General features: G+C 37.7%; 1 protein-coding gene across 8 annotated transcripts in view; it reads right to left on the bottom strand.

Annotated features, from left to right (window-relative positions):
• The window catches only part of TRMT1 (tRNA methyltransferase 1), a 193,448-nt gene that overhangs the window by 435 nt on the left and 173,408 nt on the right, over window positions 1-19,605 (bottom strand). For 3 of the 8 annotated variants that reach the window (XM_068117983.2, XM_068117982.2, XM_078777471.1), the window contains one exon: window positions 14,521-14,623. The exons of the other annotated variants lie outside the window; for them this stretch is intronic. In XM_068117983.2, coding sequence (XP_067974084.1) covers window positions 14,521-14,623 — 103 coding nt within the window. The remainder of the gene's footprint in view (window positions 1-14,520; window positions 14,624-19,605) is intronic. 8 annotated transcript variants of the gene reach the window in all.

Consider the following 19,605-nt stretch of genomic DNA (forward strand, 5'->3'; position numbering starts at 1 on the left):
CAACACAAACCAACAGCACATACAGTCACGTGAAAAAGTAAGTACACCCCATGTAAAGTTTTGATTTTTCAACATATTTCAACATACAGCTACTTGATCTTCATTTCAACAATATTGATAGATAAAGGTGATATAATATAACAAATATCATGAAACATTTACATTTTGTCGTCCATTGTATAATTTAAATAAACATAAATGCAAATTTCACATGTGGAAAAAGTAAGGACACCCTTGGCTCTAATAGGTGGTATTGCCCCCTTTGGCAGAAACAACCTCAAGTAGGCGTTCCTTATAACTCTCTACCAGTCTCTGACATCGACTGGGAGAAATTTTTGCCCACTCCTCCATGCAGAATTCTTTCAGATGTGCGATGTTTGAGGGGTTTCTTGCATGCACAGCTCGTTTCAAATCCCCCCACAACATCTCGATGGGATTTAGATCCGGGCTTTGACTTGGCCATTCCAGAACCCTCCATTTCTTTCTTTTCAGCCATTCCTTGGTGGATTTACTGGTATGTTTCGGGTCATTGTCATGTTGCAAGGTCCACCTTCGGTTGAGCTTCAACTTTCCGACAGATGGCCTCACATTATCCTCAAGCACCCTCTGGTACAATGAAGAATTCATAGTGGATTCTATGATGGTGAGCTGCCCAGGCCCTGATGCAGCAAAGCTGCCCCAAACCATAATATTTCCACCACCGTGCTTTACAGTTGGTATCAGGTTCTTGTGGTCAAATGCTGTCTTTGGTTTTCGTCAAACATGTCTTCTGGTACTGTGGCCCAATAGCTCTACCTTTGACTCTTCTGTCCAGGGCACATTTTTCCAGAAGTGCTGGTCTTTGCCGAGGTGTTCATTGGCAAACTTTAGTCTTGCCCTGATGTTCTTTCTGGACAGCAAAGGTTTCCTCCTGGCACACCTCCCATGTAGATCAAATTTGTGCAGCCTCTTTCTAATGGTAGACTCGTGCACTGTGACATCAACAGTGGCAAAAGCTACCTGTAGGTCCCGTGATGACATTCTGGGGTTCTTAGAGACTTCTTTCAGCATCTTGCGGTCTGCTCTCGGGCTGAACTTGCTGGGGCGGCCTGGCCTGAACAAGTTGGCAGTTGTTTGGAATCTTCTCCACTTGTAGATGATCTTCCGGACAGTCGAATGATTGATTTCAAATTGTTTGGAGATCTTTTAAAATCCCTTCCCAGACTCGTAGGCATCTATAACCTTCTTTCTGAAGGCCTCAGAGAGCTCTTTTGATCTAGACATGGTGACGCCGCACACTTCAACAAAATAGAGCAAACCAAACGAAATGTCTGAGGTTTAAATAAGACAGGTTCCTCCAAGGTCCTCTGTAACGATGTTCTAATCATTTGCACCTGAGCTGGTGCACCTGATTCTAATTTTAGGTATTTGAAGTAGTGATAAATGTGGGGGTGTACTTACTTTTTCCACATGAGAAATTTGCATTTATGTTTATTTAAATTATACAATGCACTACAAAATGTAAATGTTTCATGATATTTGTTATATTATATCACCTTTATCGATCAATATTGTTGAAATGAAGATCAAATAGCTGTATGTTGAAATGTGTTGAAAAAGTCAAAACTTTACATGGGGTGCACTTACTTTTTCACGTGACTGTAACTTCTAATTCTCACAATGATAAACTCTCACAAAGTAAAAAAAACCAAAAACATTTGGTTTCAAAAGATATTATCATTTCGACAAACACAACAAGAAAGAGCAATCAGAGATTGCAGACCCTCGCCAGGACGTGTTTTCAGTAGTTTTCAAGGCTTTTGTGTTAAAACAAATATGGCGGCCAAACCACATGATCAATGACGTCTTCGTTATTTTTTTTCTACACCAATTTATCCCTAGATGATGCTCAAGAAATTTCATCTTGATCAGATGATGTTTTGTACTTGTCGAATTATGACATCATAATGGAGGCACCTATTACATCATCATCAACATATTTTATTCCCCATGTGGAGTTCTTTACAATGAGCCATGTCTCATTTTTTTCCATGCAGCGCTTTCAGAGATATAGAGGTGCGAAGTTTTTCGTTTTTCCCAAGATGGCGCCCGTACATCCTGGTGTTGTACATTTCCCACAGCCTGGTGTTGGCTTTGCGGTTAGGGTGCCGGCTTGGGATCCTAGGATCCTGGGTTCGAATCCCGGTCGATCGCTGAATTAACGCCGGGGGGGGGGGGGGGGGGGGGGTTGACTCAGCCTGTCATCCTTCCGAGGTCGGCAAATTGAGTACCAGCTTGCTGGGATGAATGATCCCGGTGTGTTCCCCGGCTTAGAATAGGTACCCTGCGCATCGTAAGAGCATGACCAAGGGTTGGCGTCAGGAAGGGCATCCGGCCATAAAAACATTGCCTCAAACAGGGAACCAGGATTGTCATGTGGACCGCAAGGCTAACCCCTGCTCTAGCGGGGAAAATGGCCTTAAAACGATCATTCATTCATTCATATTCAAAAGATGTCGAAATGTTGAATACATCCCCAGGTCACACACAATTCACAGTTCCAAATAAAATTAACTTTTATAAAGAAGGACGTTTAGTTTTTATGAGAACAGAACATTGGGGGTGTCATATGTCTGATTCAGGGTATAACTGGTCTTTTTCAAGAAACCTCCAATACCTACAATAATTAAATAAATCACGTAAAGAAGAATATTATCCACTTGGTGAGGATAATGAGATATGTGGAACCACTGTTAGTTATCAACAAATAAAGAAATTTAATAAATCTAAAATCAACAACAGTTTTGCCATAGTTTATGAAATGAAAACACAAAGAACAGGATTTTTTATCGTAAGCCGGGGAATACAAACTGATTTAACAACAGGAAGATGGGGAGGTATTACCTGTCATCATATTAATCTCTCATATATTTCTGATACATAAATGACAACAAGAAGACTTCAAGAAAATTATCATTTCTGTATCCAAGCATACCTACAATAAAAGGGTATTCGGTATTTTAATAAATGTGTTCCACAACATAAGAATGGGAGTTTTTCAATAAAAGATTGGCTTTATACTAATGTTAACAAACCTACAAATGAAGATTGAATTAAAATGTTAAATAATGAGAAGGTTTTAAAGTTGATAAAATATAAAGCACTTTTAGAAATCCAGAAGAAATTGTATTGGTTTCCTGTTGTAAAAAAAAATATTTTGGATACAGGAATATCAAGAAATCCAGATGAATACATGTTTGATATTCTATGGGGAGATGGTTCAAAGGTAGTAAGGGATGAGGAAGGAGTTGAAGAAGAGAGGGAGGAAAGTGAGAAAAGAGAGAAGGACGAAAGGGAGAAAAAAAAGAGAGGGAGGAAAGGGAGAAAAGAGAGAGGGAAGAAAAATATAGAAACACAGTCATATATAGCCTGTATACAACATATATAGCCTACATATATAGCCTATATAGCATACATATATAGCCTATATAGCATACATATATAGCCTATATAGCATACATATATAGCCTATATAGCATACATATATAGCCTATATAGCATACATATATAGCCTATATAGCATACATATATAGCCTATATAGCATACATATATAGCCTATATAGCATACATATATAGCCTACATAGCATACATATATAGCCTATATAGCATACATATATAGCCTATATAGCCTACATATATAGCCTATATAGCATACATATATAGCCTATATAGCATACATATATAGCCTATATAGCATACATATATAGCCTATATAGCATACATATATAGCCTATATAGCATACATATATAGCCTATATAGCATACATATATAGCCTATATAGCATACATATATAGCCTATATAGCATACATATATAGCCTATATAGCATACATATATAGCCTATATAGCATACATATATAGCCTATATAGCATACATATATAGCCTATATAGCATACATATATAGCCTATATAGCATACATATATAGCCTATATAGCATACATATATAGCCTATATAGCATACATATATAGCCTATATAGCATACATATATAGCCTATATAGCATACATATATAGCCTATATAGCATACATATATAGCCTATATAGCATACATATATAGCCTATATAGCATACATATATAGCCTATATAGCATACATATATAGCCTATATAGCATACATATATAGCCTATATAGCATACATATATAGCCTATATAGCATACATATATAGCCTATATAGCCTACATATATAGCCTATATAGCATACATATATAGCCTATATAGCATACATATATAGCCTATATAGCATACATATATAGCCTATATAGCATACATATATAGCCTATATAGCATACATATATAGCCTATATAGCATACATATATAGCCTATATAGCATACATATATAGCCTATATAGCATACATATATAGCCTATATAGCATACATATATAGCCTATATAGCATACATATATAGCCTATATAGCATACATATATAGCCTATATAGCATACATATATAGCCTATATAGCATACATATATAGCCTATATAGCATACATATATAGCCTATATAGCATACATATATAGCCTATATAGCATACATATATAGCCTATATAGCATACATATATAGCCTATATAGCATACATATATAGCCTATATAGCATACATATATAGCCTACATAGCATACATATATAGCCTATATAGACCAAGTGAGATTAATAGAAGATTGAAGGTATTACAGAAAATAAATCAAACAACGCACTGAGGAGGAAAATAAAGAAATTAAAAGTCTAATGGAAATATTATTTTCAAGAATAACTACATCAATACCTTCAATTTCAGGGAGTTTGTGATGTTGGTGTTATTGACTGTAGTTAAAGTTTAACATATATATTTTTCCCCTTAATAAATGGAGGAGAGAGTAAAGGCATTCCTAAGGATTCTTTATGTTTTAAAAATCAAGATAGAATCAAATCAAATGTACATGTTGGAAATCAAAAAGGTTTTCACACTGTATATGAATTTTTCTCATAAATAAATGAGTTATTGTGTCAAGTGTAAAAAGAAAAGTAATACGAAAAATAGATCGTATAATAGAAGGTAAAAATAATAGAGTTTATCAAAAGGGGACATGTTTAGTGTGTGGCTCTAAAAAGTGTCAATTCATTTTGAAGCATAAAAATGGGGGAGATATACAAAAGTGTTTGTCAGGGAGTAAATTTACAACAACTGGAAACTGGAATACCAGGGGAATTACAGCTACCGGGGTATTCTTTCTGTGGTCCAGGAACAAACTTGAATAAAAGATTAGATGAGGCTGACAATCCTAAACCTTGGTCTAAACCTCTAAATAGGGTTGATGAAGTGTGTATGAAGCACGATATTGAATATGGGAATACCACTACATTGGATGAAAAACACAAAGCCGACAGAGAAATGTTGTATAATTTGTCTTTGATACAAAATCCAACGTTGAGAGAGAAAGTTGATAGGTTTATTGTGAAAAAATTGATAAGTGCTAAATTGAAACTTGGTCTTGGTTATTCAGGTTTGAAATTCCTGAATTCCTGAAACCTTGTTTGAAATTCCAACTTCTTTCCTGGAAGTCCTGGCAGTGTCCATATGTTTTATACCTCTCCCACTGCCCCCTTCCCACGCCCCCCCCCCCCCCCCCCCAAAGCCCTCGCCCTCTCTCAGATCTCTCGATGTCTCCATGTCTCTCGGTCCCTGCTCTCAAATGTTGTGTTTGTGTCCTTCCCCCTCTCTCCCCATCTTGTCTACCGCTCCCTATGTTATATGTTTTATGTGTCGGTTTGTCTTTCTGTGTGATTAATGTTCGCTCTTTCACGAGCCTCGATATTGTATACAAAACAAAACAAAACAAAACAAAAAAAAAAAAAAAAAAAAAAAAAAAAAAAAGGTGTTTCGCCCTCAAAAAACTATTAAGCTCTAATGATGTTTTCAAGACTGAGGAGCTTTTGGATAATGAATTACATAAACCTATAATCACAAAGTTTAAAAGAAGGAAGGTTTATTCCAAGGGCTTTGATTACATCTGGTCCACTGATTTAATTAAATTAAATAATGATAAGGGATACAAGCATGCTTTGAAGCCTGGTGTTGGGTTAGCGGTTAGGGTGCCAGCTTAAGATCCGAGGATCCTGGGTTCGAATCCCGGTCGATCACTGAATTAACGCCAGGGGGGTTGACTCAGCCTGTCATCCTTCCGAGGTCAGCAAATTTGAGTACCAGTTCACCGGTAATTCCCTGTGTGTCGCAAAAGGTGACTAACAGGGTTGGTGGCAGGAAGGGCATCCGGCCATAAAACATCGCTTCAAAAAGGGGACCATGGTGCCCAAAAAAAGGCCAACCCCTGCTCTGCGGGGAAAAATGGCCTCTAAAAGTGGTTGTTTGATACAAGTATGCTTTAACCATTATTGATTTGAGGAGAAGATTTGCATGTATTGTTCCTTTGAAAAACAAGAGGGGTAATACTCTTATGTTAGCTTTCAGTGGAATATTTAGTAAAAGCAAAAGGAAACCAAATAAGTTATGGGCTGCTGAGGGAACAGAGTTCCATAACAAAATATTAATGAAATTTCTTAAAGATAATGGTATTACATTATACAGCACCTTTAATGAAGGAAAGGCAGTTGTTATTGAGTGTTTTAATGGTACTTTGAAGGCGAGATTATATAAAAAATTCACACAACTCGGTTCGCAACAATGGGTATCTATAATTCAGGACATTGTAGATAATTACAATAATACAGTTCATTTATCAACAAAATCAAAACCATCGGAAACATTTACAAAATTAGAATATGAAAATGAGATTAATCTGAGAAAACCAAAGTTTAAGGTGGATGACATTGTAAGAATATACAGAAGCAAAAGTCATTTTGAGAAAGGTTATACAAAGAGATGGACTCATGAACTCTTTAAAATCATTGTTGTAATGAATACCATCCCTTGGACTTGCAAATTGTATGATTTGAATGAGGAAGAAATCTTGGAATCATTTTATTCACAGGAATTACAAAAGACAAAGATGATTTAAAAAATTGAAATATAAGGTTCTAATACTTATTCTCCTTCAAATAGATTAACGAAAAAAAATGGGAAAATAAGGTTCTCATACTTAAACAATATCCTCCAAGGATCTATACTAATTTGGATCTGTGCCAAGAATTTATTTTTTCTGAAAATTGAAAAATAAGGTTCTAATACCTAAACGATATCCTTCAAGGATCCATACTAATTTGGATCTGTGCCAAGAATTTATTTTTCATTTAAGTAAAGTTTTGCTATATAAATAGAGATGAATCCAACGTATTGTGACGTGTGTAATCGTGAGTACAAATATTACAACAAACACCTTCAAACAAACAAACACACATTTAATCTTCTTCATCTACTATCTCCTCTTGAGAGAGAAACAAAACATTGTGATGTTTGCTCTAAGGATGTCTGAAAAGAAAGTTATAGGAAACACCTTCAATCACAAAAAAAACATAAAAGGAATGAAAAGGAAGAAGGACCACTTAAATACTCTATTAAAAATAGTGATGGAGCATTTAAAGGTCATATAAAGATAAGGATTTTTGAATTTGGAAGTCCTGGACCAAAATCAATAGCTGTGGCAATTGAAATGGTTAAACCTGCTGTTCAAACACTTGTAAAAGATACACTGACTGAGATTAATACTATAAAGTTTTATATGGGAGTAAAAATAGGTATGGTAAAAGATATATGAGAAGAGACCCGAACTTTATCACGTCGTTCCAAGATTTCTTATCATCAGGTGTTTATGGTAAACTTGTAAAACAGGAGCAGGATGTAGATAATACAACTGTAGGTAGCAGATATTGTATTAGTAAAACCATTTTCTGAGATATACACATTCTGAAATCAGATCCTCTTAAAGTTTCTTCTTACATTGATTTACCAAGGGTTGTAAAACTTAGGGCAGTTGTTAATATTAAAAATAAAGATAATAAATGTTTCCTATGGTCTGTTCTCGCTAACCTACATCCTCAAAATAACAATCAAGAAAGAGTATCTCATTATAAGAAATATGAGAGTACGTTAAATGTTAAAGATTTAAAGTTTCCAATGTCATTGGTAGATATTCCTAAATTTGGGAAAAAGAATAATCTATCTGTTAATGTATATGGATTAACGGATTCAAATAAAGTTCAGATATTAAAAATTTCTGATAACTATAAAAATGATGAAACTCATATTGACCTTCCATGTTATAGTTCAGGAAAAAATTCACATTATGGTTTCATCAAAAAATTATCAAGATTGACGACTTCTCAAACGTGTAATAGAGCTAATAAAACATATGCCTGTAAGCAATGTCTCAACTTCTTTCATACTAAAGAACGATGAAACCAACATTCAAAATGCTGCAGTAATCATAAATCAACCGTAATTAATATGCCAAAAGTAGGTTCAAACGTTTCATTCAAAGATTTTAACAAATCTATAAAACATCCGTTTGTGATATACGCTGATTTTGAAAGTATCCTTGAAAAGATAGATATTGTTTCTCCAAATCCATATCAATCATATACGAGTAAATATCAAAAACATACTCCTTGTGGTTTCTGTTATTATGTCAAATCATCTGTTGGTGATGAATTCAACAAGTTAGAACTTTACAGAGGAGAAGATGCCTCGGAGGAGTTTGTAAGGCGACTGGAAAAGGACTGTATTCAATTATCTACAATAATGGGAAAAACCAATGTACCAATGTCCGTAACGAAGGAAGAAAAAAGGAAATTTAGGATAAACAATATCTGTCATATTTCTGAAGAAAAAATTAGTGAAGGTCTAAAGGTAAGAGGTCATTGCCATCTCACTGGTAAATATAAAGGTCCGGCTCATCAAAGTTGTAATATTAATTATAAACTCCCCTCTTTCATTCCTGTCTTTCTTCAAAACAACGCCCATTATGATACGCATCTATTTATTAATGAACTTTCAAAGACATCTGGAGACATTTCAGCAATTCCAAACACAGACCAGAAATACATTTCATTCACAAAAACAATTCATACATCTCCTACAACTCATATCAGGTTTCTTGATATACAGGGGGCTGCAAAAGTAGGTATACAGTAATGAAAAACAAAACGTGCGCACAAAACGTATTTTATTGATTATAATCAATATCGATTGATTATTAATTGATTTACGAAAATAAAAATATTAAAAATGGTAATAATGATTTTAATGAATTAAATGAATTCTAGTATTAAATGAATCCTAGCACCACTATTATAATACTGGTAATACTGGTATAATCCTTACTGTATAGTGTATACCTACTTTTGCAGCCCCCTGTATTTAAATTTCTGGCAAGTCCATTATCTAACTTGGTTTCAAATATTAAAAACTTTCCGAGTCTTAAATCACATTTCTCAAATCAAGAAGAGATTGAACTCTTATCACAAAAGGGTATATATATCCTTATGATTATATGAATTCCTTTGGGAGGTTTAAGGAAAACCAACTTCCCCCAAAATAAAGTTTCTATAATGAGCTAAATAAAACTCATATAACTGATAAAGATTATACTCAAGCACAAAATGTTTGGAAAAAGTTTATTATAAAGAACCTTGGAGAGTATCACGATTTGTATCTTAAAACTGATGTTCTTTTATTGGCTGATGTATTTGAGACTTTTAGAACCGTCTGTCATAATAAAAATTCTTATGGATTAGACCCCACTCACCATTACACTGCTCCTGGTTTAGCTTGGAGTGCTATGTTAAGAATGACAAAACAGAATTTGGATTTGATCAGTGATGTAGATATGCTCTTGATAGAAAAGGCTAAGAGAGGGGGAATTTCACAAGTATGTTCGAGTAGATATGCGAAAGCTAACAATAAATATCTTCCTCATTATGATACTTCAAAAGATAGTTCTTACTTGATGCGTTACGATGCTAATAATTTGTGTGGATGGGCTATGTCTCAATCCCTACCTTCTGGAGAACTCAAATGGGTTAAAGAGAAAGATTATGAATAGGTTTACAGGATATCGTTATCTCGACACAAAAATAATTGGATGAAGCTAAAATTGCATATTATTTTGAGGTTGATTTGAAATATCCTGAAGAACTTCATAAAAAACAAAGATCTACCTTATGCTCCTGATAAAGCAAGTCCAAGAAAAGAATGGTTAAGGGTGTAGTACTGGTGAACAGGTGATTTTTTTTGATTTTTTTTTTAGCTGAACAGTTTCCTTATAGTCTTATAAACAAGAATCATGCTATTTAGGCTATGAGCCGAGGGGTCGACCATGCTCAATCAGAGGGAGGATGGCTAACAGTTATTTTTGGCAAGGCCAAGGTCCCTAGTGCTGAAAAAAATGTGATAGCAGTGTGAAACTCTTAGCCGTATCTGTTATCATCACATTTGTCAGATCACCCATTTATCGCTTTTCGGGTCATTTTTCCCGCTTAAGATTTAGGGGGTGGGGTTAGTTTTTTGGCTCTCAAATAATATCACGTGTATATATCAGCTAGTGTGGTATATCAGGTAAAAGGTTATTGAATTACCTTTCAAATGATGTATAGAAAGTGCCTGTGTGATCTATAGTAACCTCTTTATAATGATTATTAAAACATAATTATTTCCACCAACTCTCAAAACTTCATCACAAAATCCCCAATTTTAGGAACAAAAATAGGCAAAAATCAAAAGGTATATAAAAGGTATGTTTCGATTTGAGACACACATACAGTATAATTAGAGTCAATATCCTCACACATATGATCATGATGTGCTATGAAATTCAATGCAATATGTGTAGACATGCTAATACGAATGTTGTCATCAATGTCAATATTTTCATTATATTTTAGGTGATTTGCAACCATGACAGCGGTGCACGACATCTAATGTATTTCTCTTTGTAGATTTGTTGGTGCAGAATACATTTTTAAGCAACTATAGCAACTGATGCTAATTTGTAGTAGTGGTGGTGGTGGTGGTCTCATTCGATATTATGTCTTTCCAGGTGAGACGGTGGTGGTGATATTGGTGGTGGTGAAACAGAGTGTACCGCAGATAGACAATTGAACAAATCTATCTATAATTCCAGTAATCTCTGTGTGTTTGTTTGTACGTTTGTACGTTTGTTTGTTTGTCTGTGACCGCTGTTTCTCGACAACCACGGGTCCGATATACTTGCAACTTGCCAGGTATATTGCTGGGGACCCGAGGATGTGCCTTTTCAAGGTTTGAAATTAATCGGACAAGTACTTACCGAGCTATGGCGATTTAGCCGTTCGCCGTTCGCTTTGGCGTTGCGAATGGACCAAACCATTGCATGTAAATAGAGGGGGGGGTTCTGTGGTCGTTGCGAATGGACCAAACCATTCATGTAAATAGAGGGGGGGGGGGTTCTGTGGTCATTACTGCCACGTGGTTTCAAAGTTTTTTTTTGTTGTTGTTGTTTGCACGCATGTTTTTTTGCACCCACGTACGGGCACGCCCTAGGATGTTTACACACACACACCCCTACACAAATTTTTTTTTTTTTTTTTTTTGGCAAGGAACGGGCACCCACGTACGGGCACGTCCTAGCTTATATATAGTACGGGCATGCCCTAGTACTTGCAATGGAGATTGCGATCACTCAGAAAGTTCCCAAGGACGTTTGTATCATTCATAAGCTATCGTTAGATGTCAAACCAGAAGATCCGCTCATAAGCCCTCAAACATTCGATTCGTGGACTACATTGCTGGATGCGGCCAAAATACGGAACCATGCACCCATTCTCGACATTGCTCAGTCGCTGCCAGAGAAGGAGATTCCCCGAGTATTCTACCACAGGCAGTGCAGGAGCGTGTTCACCATGAAGCGAGATTTGGAAGCACTGAAACGAAAAGCTGAATCCAATTTAACCGACGATGCTTCGCCTCGGCACGTTCCACACAATCTGCAATGTGATGTCGATTCTTGGTGCTCGTTTCCAAGATGCTGGTCTTAGAGACTTTTGCATCGAAACAGGAATCGTCGCAGAAGGCTCACTCAATCGGGTTATGGAGGGGAAGATGTACAACCGAGCAGTCCGTGTACATAAGAGCATCTACGAAGCATTCATGAGGCTTGCGTGGATTGAATTTCTCCCTTGGTTGGAAAAGATGCGACCAGAGGCAACACAGACGGTCACTACGTTGTTAGCAGAAGTTGCTGAATTGGGACAAGATGAGAGCCAGTGGAACAACCTGTTGGAAGATCAATCGTGTGAAGAAGTTCAGGCTGTTTGGAAGCAATTCCTGCATCACCTTCGTCATGATAATGGTGAATTGTCGTCATTCTGGATGTCGTATGTGGATATCGTTGAAACGGTCTTGCTTGCTCTACTGCGCGCTTCCCGAGAAGGTAATTGGCCATTACATCTATCTGCTATCCAAGCCATGATTCCTTGGTGCTTCGCATACGACAAAATCAACTATGCACGGTATTTATCAGCATACTACGCACAAATGACAAACCTTCCAACGCAGCACCCTGGCATCTTCCAAGCGTTCTCGGATGGGTACTTCTCAGTTCAAATGTCAAAAAGCAATCCGTTTGGACGCATTCCAGTTGACCAAACTACTGAGGTCACTGTCAACAAAGACACACAGACACCAGGTGGCACTACCAGGTTCAACTTGAAATCTGGAGCAGTGAAGCGCTACTATGTCACATCCGAACACAGGAGTGCGTTTCTCCGCCAGATGAGGGAAATGGTGAATGTGAGCAACACACACGTACAACACGCGGATCTGCAGCAAACACGGATCAAGAAAGATGAGGACGCTGTATCATCACTGATAACTCTGATCTAGAGTTGGGTGAACCCATTCACTATGGCCAGCTCTCTCATCAGTATTTCCACCGCACGCGCAGCCCCTCCAAATATTGCCAAGGATCTGGAGAAAGCATGGGAAGTCGGACACAAGTGCTACACAAACTTCAAGATTGAGCGACTTGAGAGCAACCCACCAATCAAGAAATTCCATGACCCTTTGCAACTGAACAAGCTGAAGACTTTCAGCAACCTCACTAAGAAGAAGGAATGCAGAAGCAATGGCAGGGCAGTAATTCTTCAAGCAGACAGAGCTCTATTTGGTAGAATTATCGTGATGGCACAGGGCCGAGATCTTCACATGGCAGAGGTGCTATCTCATCCTCTAGGTCCCTTGCCATGGGCCCTGGCGACACCCGAAGGCCTTCTACGGAAAACCAACAAAGCTGCCCTAGCCACGGCCTTGCAAAGGACTGTGACCCCGGCTGAAAGGATACCCGACAATTCGGCAACAATTATTGACGGGATGCTCCTTATACAGAAGGTGGCAGGTGATCAAACTACATTTGCCGAAGTGGCCATGATTGTCCTATCCATGGCCCTGAAGGATGGATGCAGTAGCCAGAGGATCGATGTCGTCTTTGACACCTACAAGGAGACTTCCATCAAAAACAGCGAACGGTTAACCAGGGGGGAAGAACTTGGACCTGAGCTGAAAAACATCACGGCATCTCAAATTGTAAGGCAATGGCGCAAGTTTCTCAGCTATGTTGGGAACAAGTCAAGTCTTATCATGTTCCTGGTCGAAGAGTGGAAGAAACCAGAGTACATCACACGCCTACAGGGAAAGGTTCTCTTTGTAACATGCGATGACAAGTGTTATCAGATCACATCTGATGCTAGCCAAGAAGTAGTGGCCCTGGAAAGCACACACGAGGAAGCAGATGGTCGTCTGTTCTTGCATGCTGCCCATGCTGCCGCACATGGATACCAGTCTGTGCTTATTAGCTCAGATGACACCGACGTACTTGTCATTGGCTTGGCATTTCATACCAAGATTCATGCCAAGTTGTTTCAGAAATGTGGCACCAAAGCAAGGGCTAAAATCCTAGACATAGGGAAAATAGGAAAGTCAGTCGGCACAAATGTATGTCAGGCCCTAATTGGAATGCATGCCTATACCGGATGCGACACAGTCAGCACGTTCGCTGGACGAGGAAAACTGACTGCACTAAAACTCATCAGAACCAACAAAGATGTGCAGGATGCATGTACACAGCTGGGAGAGGACTGGGACGTCAGTGAGGAACTGATGGATAAATTGGAGAACTTCACTTGTCTCATGTACGCACCGAAGTCGGGGACAGTGAAGGTGAATGACTTGAGATATCACCTGTTCTGTGCCAAGAGGGGAGAGATCGACAGTCACCAGCTACCTCCGTGCAAAGACTGCTTAACCAAACATGCACAGCGAGCCAACTATCAAGCCGCTATTTGGAAGAGGAGTCTCAAGATGGATCCAGCAGTACCGAGTCCAATCGGGAAAGGATGGCACTGGGATACCCAGGATGGCCGCGTGCAGCTGGCAGTCGACTGGATGCAAGGACAGCCCGCACCACAGGCGGTTCTGGATTTACTGGCATGCACCTGTTCGAAAAGATGCACACTACCCATGTGTGTCTGCATGGCCAGTGGTTTGAAGTGCACAGACATGTGCAAACTCACCACATGTGACAACCAGAGAGTGTATGGTGAGAGTGATGACAGTTCGGCAGAAGACGATGAAGAAGACGACGACGATGACGAGGATAACTTCTGAATTGTAGAACTGTATGGAGAAAGATCATGTACATATGTGTAACAAATATGGTGTACGCTGAATTGATAACTCGTGTACTTTATGGTATGATGTCTATAAATATATGTTGCTTAAATAGAAAGTACATTGTTTTCCTTTGGTTTACTTTATGTATAGCTGGTAATATAAGAGAACCATACAACACTACAAGACTAAAAACGTTTGCATGAATATGATGTAAATTATCTCGCCAAGTTAGGGTACATCAGGATACATACATATACATGGAGTAGGTTAATCATCACATGCATCATACGTCTGTGGTATATTCAAGAACACCACATACAGTTTGGTCATAATGCCTTCATATTTTTAGAATTAGACATTTCTGACACCAATTTCAGTACTTTTTGGCCTATATATGGCTGACATCCCAATATTATATATACTATTTTTAGACCAATAATGGTATACAAACTATATAGTACATGCTGTCGGTCAAAAATCGTAAAATGTAAATCAATATATCATAAGAGCGGAAAGATATACATTTATGGATTTTAGGTCATGGTTACAGCAACTACTGTATATTGGATTTTCTCATCTTTATCAAGGTGTATGAGATTTAAGGCCCAAATTTGACTTTAATCATACTGTGTGTTTCTCAAATTCAAAAATTCATTTAATATCCGCCAAACTGAATTTTTGCCTAATTTTGTTTTCATTGGGGATTTTGTGATAAATTTTTGAGGGTTGGTGGAAATAATTATGTTTTAATGATCATAAAGAGGTTACTATATATCACACAGGCACTTTCTATACATCATGTGAAAGATAATTCAATTACCTTTCACCTGGTATACAACACTAACTGATACATATAGGAGATATTATTTGAAAGCCCCAAAACGAACCCTACCCCCTAAATCTTAGGCGGAAAAATTACCGAAAGCGTTATTGGGGTGGTCTGACAAATGTGATGATAACACAGATACGGCTAAGAGTTTCACACTGCTATCACATTTTTTCAGCACTAGGGTCCCTGGCCTTGCCAAAAATAACTGTTAGCCATCCTCCCTCTGATTGAGCATAATGTCGAAAATTTGAGGGTCTGGCTCATAGCCTAATTAGAGGTCATAGAAGTACCCCTGTTATATGTAATGTTATCTTTACACGCAATTTACAAGAAATATAATATTTTGCATGAAATTTGTTATAACTTTAATTTGCATCATTCTTTTGGGCTGAAATTTGGACAGGATATTCAGAATATCACTTCCCTTAAAATGATGAAGGCTTTTGTTTATAGGAGTAGCCATTGTGGATTTATTGAAGGACAACCAAGTTTTATCTGGTAATTGGCATAATTAGCTAATTAGTGAACATTTGACATAATTTCACAAAATCCTCTCATCAGGTAGTAGAGTAACACATGTATAATACATGTACCAAGTTTTGTGTGAAAAGAATGATAGGTGACATAGAAGATAGAAGTAGAAATGTGTTCTTTGTTTTTCCTTGTTTTTTATTGAAGGTCTAATTTATGCAACTTATATGCATGTAATATGACAAAGAAGCGTTGAAACTGGTCTGAGTTAAAGGCAAGATTATATCTTTCAAGAAAAACTGAAAATTAGATATTAACTTGACTTTGTTTTTGTGTAAAGGCCTTTCAAAGGTACCTATGTAGTTTTCTCAATTTTTCACCAGTACTACACCCTTAAGTGATTATCAACAATCATTTCATACAAAAGGTAAATCAATAGAAAAATTACTTACTACATTATATGATAAAGGAAATTATGTTTTACACCAAAGGAACTTGAGACAATGTTTATCAGCAGGGTGAAGAGTGAATATAATTCACAGAATTTTGAAGTTGAGACAAAGTCATTGGTTGAAAACATATATTGATTTTAATACAAAAAGGAGAACCGAAACAAAAACTGATTTTGAGACAGACTTTTATAAGTTAATGAATAATGCTGTATCTGGAAAGAAAATGGAAAATGTTAGGAATAGACAAAACATAAGACTTGCTACATCTTGGAAGCAAGCAACAAAATTAATTAATAGACCCAATTTTCAAAGAGCGGAGGTGTTTTCAGAGAACTTTTGTGCTCTTCATATGGAAAAAGAGAGTATTGAAATGGATAAACCTATTTATATAGGAATATCAGTTCTTGGTTTATCAAGGTCATTAATGTATGATTACTTTTACAATAACTTAAGGAAGAAATATCAAAATGATGTTAATCTACTTTATATGGATATAGATAGTTTTATTTTGAAAATTAATACAGAAGATGTTTATTCAGATATGATTGATGATATTGATATATATAAAAAAAAATTTAAAAACCACCTTTAGAGGCCATTTTTCCCTGCAAAGCGGGGGTTGGCCTTTTTCGGGAACCGTGGTTGTTGTTGTTTTTCGGTCCCCTTTTTGAAGCAATGTTTTACGGCCGGATGCCCTTCCTGACACCAACCCTTTTTGCCGCCTTTAACGACAAACAGGGAATTACCAGTGAACTGGTACTCAATTAGCCGACCTCGGAAGGATGACAGGCTGAGTCAACCCCCCTGGTGTTAATTCAGCGATTGACCGGGATTCGAACCCAGGATCCTAGGATCCTAAGCCGGCACCCTAGCCGCTAGCCCAACACCAGGATATATATGATACAAGTAATTACAAGCCGGGTGACAAGTTGTTTTCTTCAAAGATTAAAAAGGTTATTGGAAAGTTTAAGGATGAATTGAGTGGAAAGATAATGACTGAATTTATAGGATTAAGATCAAAGGCTTATGCTTATAAATATATTGATAATAAAATTGAAAATTGTGATAAAAAGTTAAAAGGAATAAAGAAAAATGTTATAAAAGAATCAACAAACGTTGAAAATTATTATATGTGTTTGACCGATAAGAAAGAAGAGTATAGAAAAATGAGTACAATTAGAAGTTATTAAACATCAATTACAGACTTGGCATTTAATATGGAATATTTTTTTTGTGGGGGTGAACTTACTTTTCAAGATGTCTTAGAACCAAAAGTTCATTGGAATTATGTTGAAAGTATTCTAGATTTTGTTAATGTGACCTTTAAAAGAAACAAAAACCACATTTGACATTTCGAAACAAATAAATTGATCCTTGAAAGTGATGTAAACTGATATCGAACTCAATTCATGGACAGTACTGTGTTAAACTTCTGTACGTTTTCCAGAAGTATCTCTTTATTTTGCACATTAGCCAAAAAATTTTTTAACAAAAACAAAAGTTAAATTACGACTGGGATTATGGACAGTAAAATTACAGTTCAGTGCTTCGTGTAACCCCCACGAGCATTCAGGAGAGCACATACACGTTGAGGCATGCTATTCACGAGATTTGCCAAGGTTTGGACAGGAATCGCTTGCCATGCAGTGACAATAGCCTGCTGCAATTCACGCACAGAGGTCGGCTGCTAGTCCAAGTGGTCGATTTGACGCGTTAATTCTGCCCACAAGTTCTCTATCGGATTCATATCCGGGGACATGGCAGGCCACTCCATATGCTCTACACCACGGTCAGCAAGAAAGTGTTGGCTCATGCGAGCACGATGAGGCCGTGCATTGTCATCTTGGAAGACAAAGTTTCCTCGAAAGGCTGCACGAGCAAATGGAAGCAATGTTTCTTCCAGAATGGCCCTGTACTTGAACTGGTTCATGTTTCCATTCAGAACAACCAGGTCAGTTTTGCCCCCTGCATGAAAAGCAGCCCAAACGGTCACCCCACCACCTCCAGCTTGGACTCTTGGCACTATACAATCTTTGTTGTAGGCTTCATTCACTTGTCTGCGCACTCGGACGCGGCCATCTTGACGATAGACCAGAAATCTAGACTCGTCACTGAAGATCATGTGATTCCAGTGTCCTGGCTGCCATTGACGGTGCTCTGTGGCCCACTGCAATCGGCGCTGGCGGTGTTGTCTGGTCAGGCGTGGCTTTCTCAGGGGACGCCTGGCACGATAGCCTGCTTGAACCAGTCGTTGGTTGACTAGCCTTCTGGATACAGGCACATTTGTCAGTTGCTGCCACTCAGCCCTAAGCCGATTAGCTGACTTGGTACGGCCATTGCGGACTAACCGGTGCAGCTGGCGATCATCCCTCCTTGTGGTTCTGCAGGGACGTCCTGGCTTCGGTATTGGAGTAGGGACACCCCTCTGAGCATTTCGTTTCAGGATCTTTGACACCTGACCTTGAGTGATGCCATACTGCCGAGCAATAGCACGCTGTTTCATGCCGTAATTTCGGAAAGCCACCACTCCATGACAAACAGCATTGTCGAGTTGACGGACCATCTCCAGAGGAAGCGGCAATAACTTTTGGAGACGTGCAGCAGTTGTTTTCCACTAATACAGAACGCAACAACCCTTGTATACCCGACTGTGAAGCCAATCATCAAATGCACCTGTCCGTACATTTTGCCACGCCACCTGTGATATAATCCTGTTGTTGACTTCTTGCTGCGACAGACAATCAGTGACATGGTTCTTTTAACAAATAAATCACCAAAGTGTAAAATAAACTCACCAGATTGATATACTGAGTTAAGAAAGTAAACCCCAGTCAAGAAAAAAAATATATTCCATATTAAATGCCAAGTCTGTATATACAGAAGAGGTAAATAAGAAGGCGTTGGGAGCTTTTGAAAAGAGGTTTAATTTAGAAAATGGAATTGATAGTAACCCTTATGGATATAAGTGTTAAGATAAGTACAGGTGATGAGATAATTATGAGTGGTAAGTTAAATATACAGTATATGTGTTAAGATAAGTATAAGTGACAAGATAAATATAAGTGATAAGATAAATGCAAGTGTTAAGATAAATACAAGAGTTAAGATAAATATGTGATAAGATATTTAATAAAAAGGGGGGTTAGGAATTTTATCGGTCTACCGCCGTCTTTTTTACCAATATATAAATGATTGAACCAAGCTATAATCAAACTAAAGAGTGGAGGTGTAAT

Source organism: Myxine glutinosa, chromosome 5, assembly GCF_964187855.1.
Source record: "Myxine glutinosa chromosome 5, kmMyxGlut1.1, whole genome shotgun sequence".
Classification (NCBI taxonomy): domain Eukaryota; kingdom Metazoa; phylum Chordata; class Myxini; order Myxiniformes; family Myxinidae; genus Myxine; species Myxine glutinosa.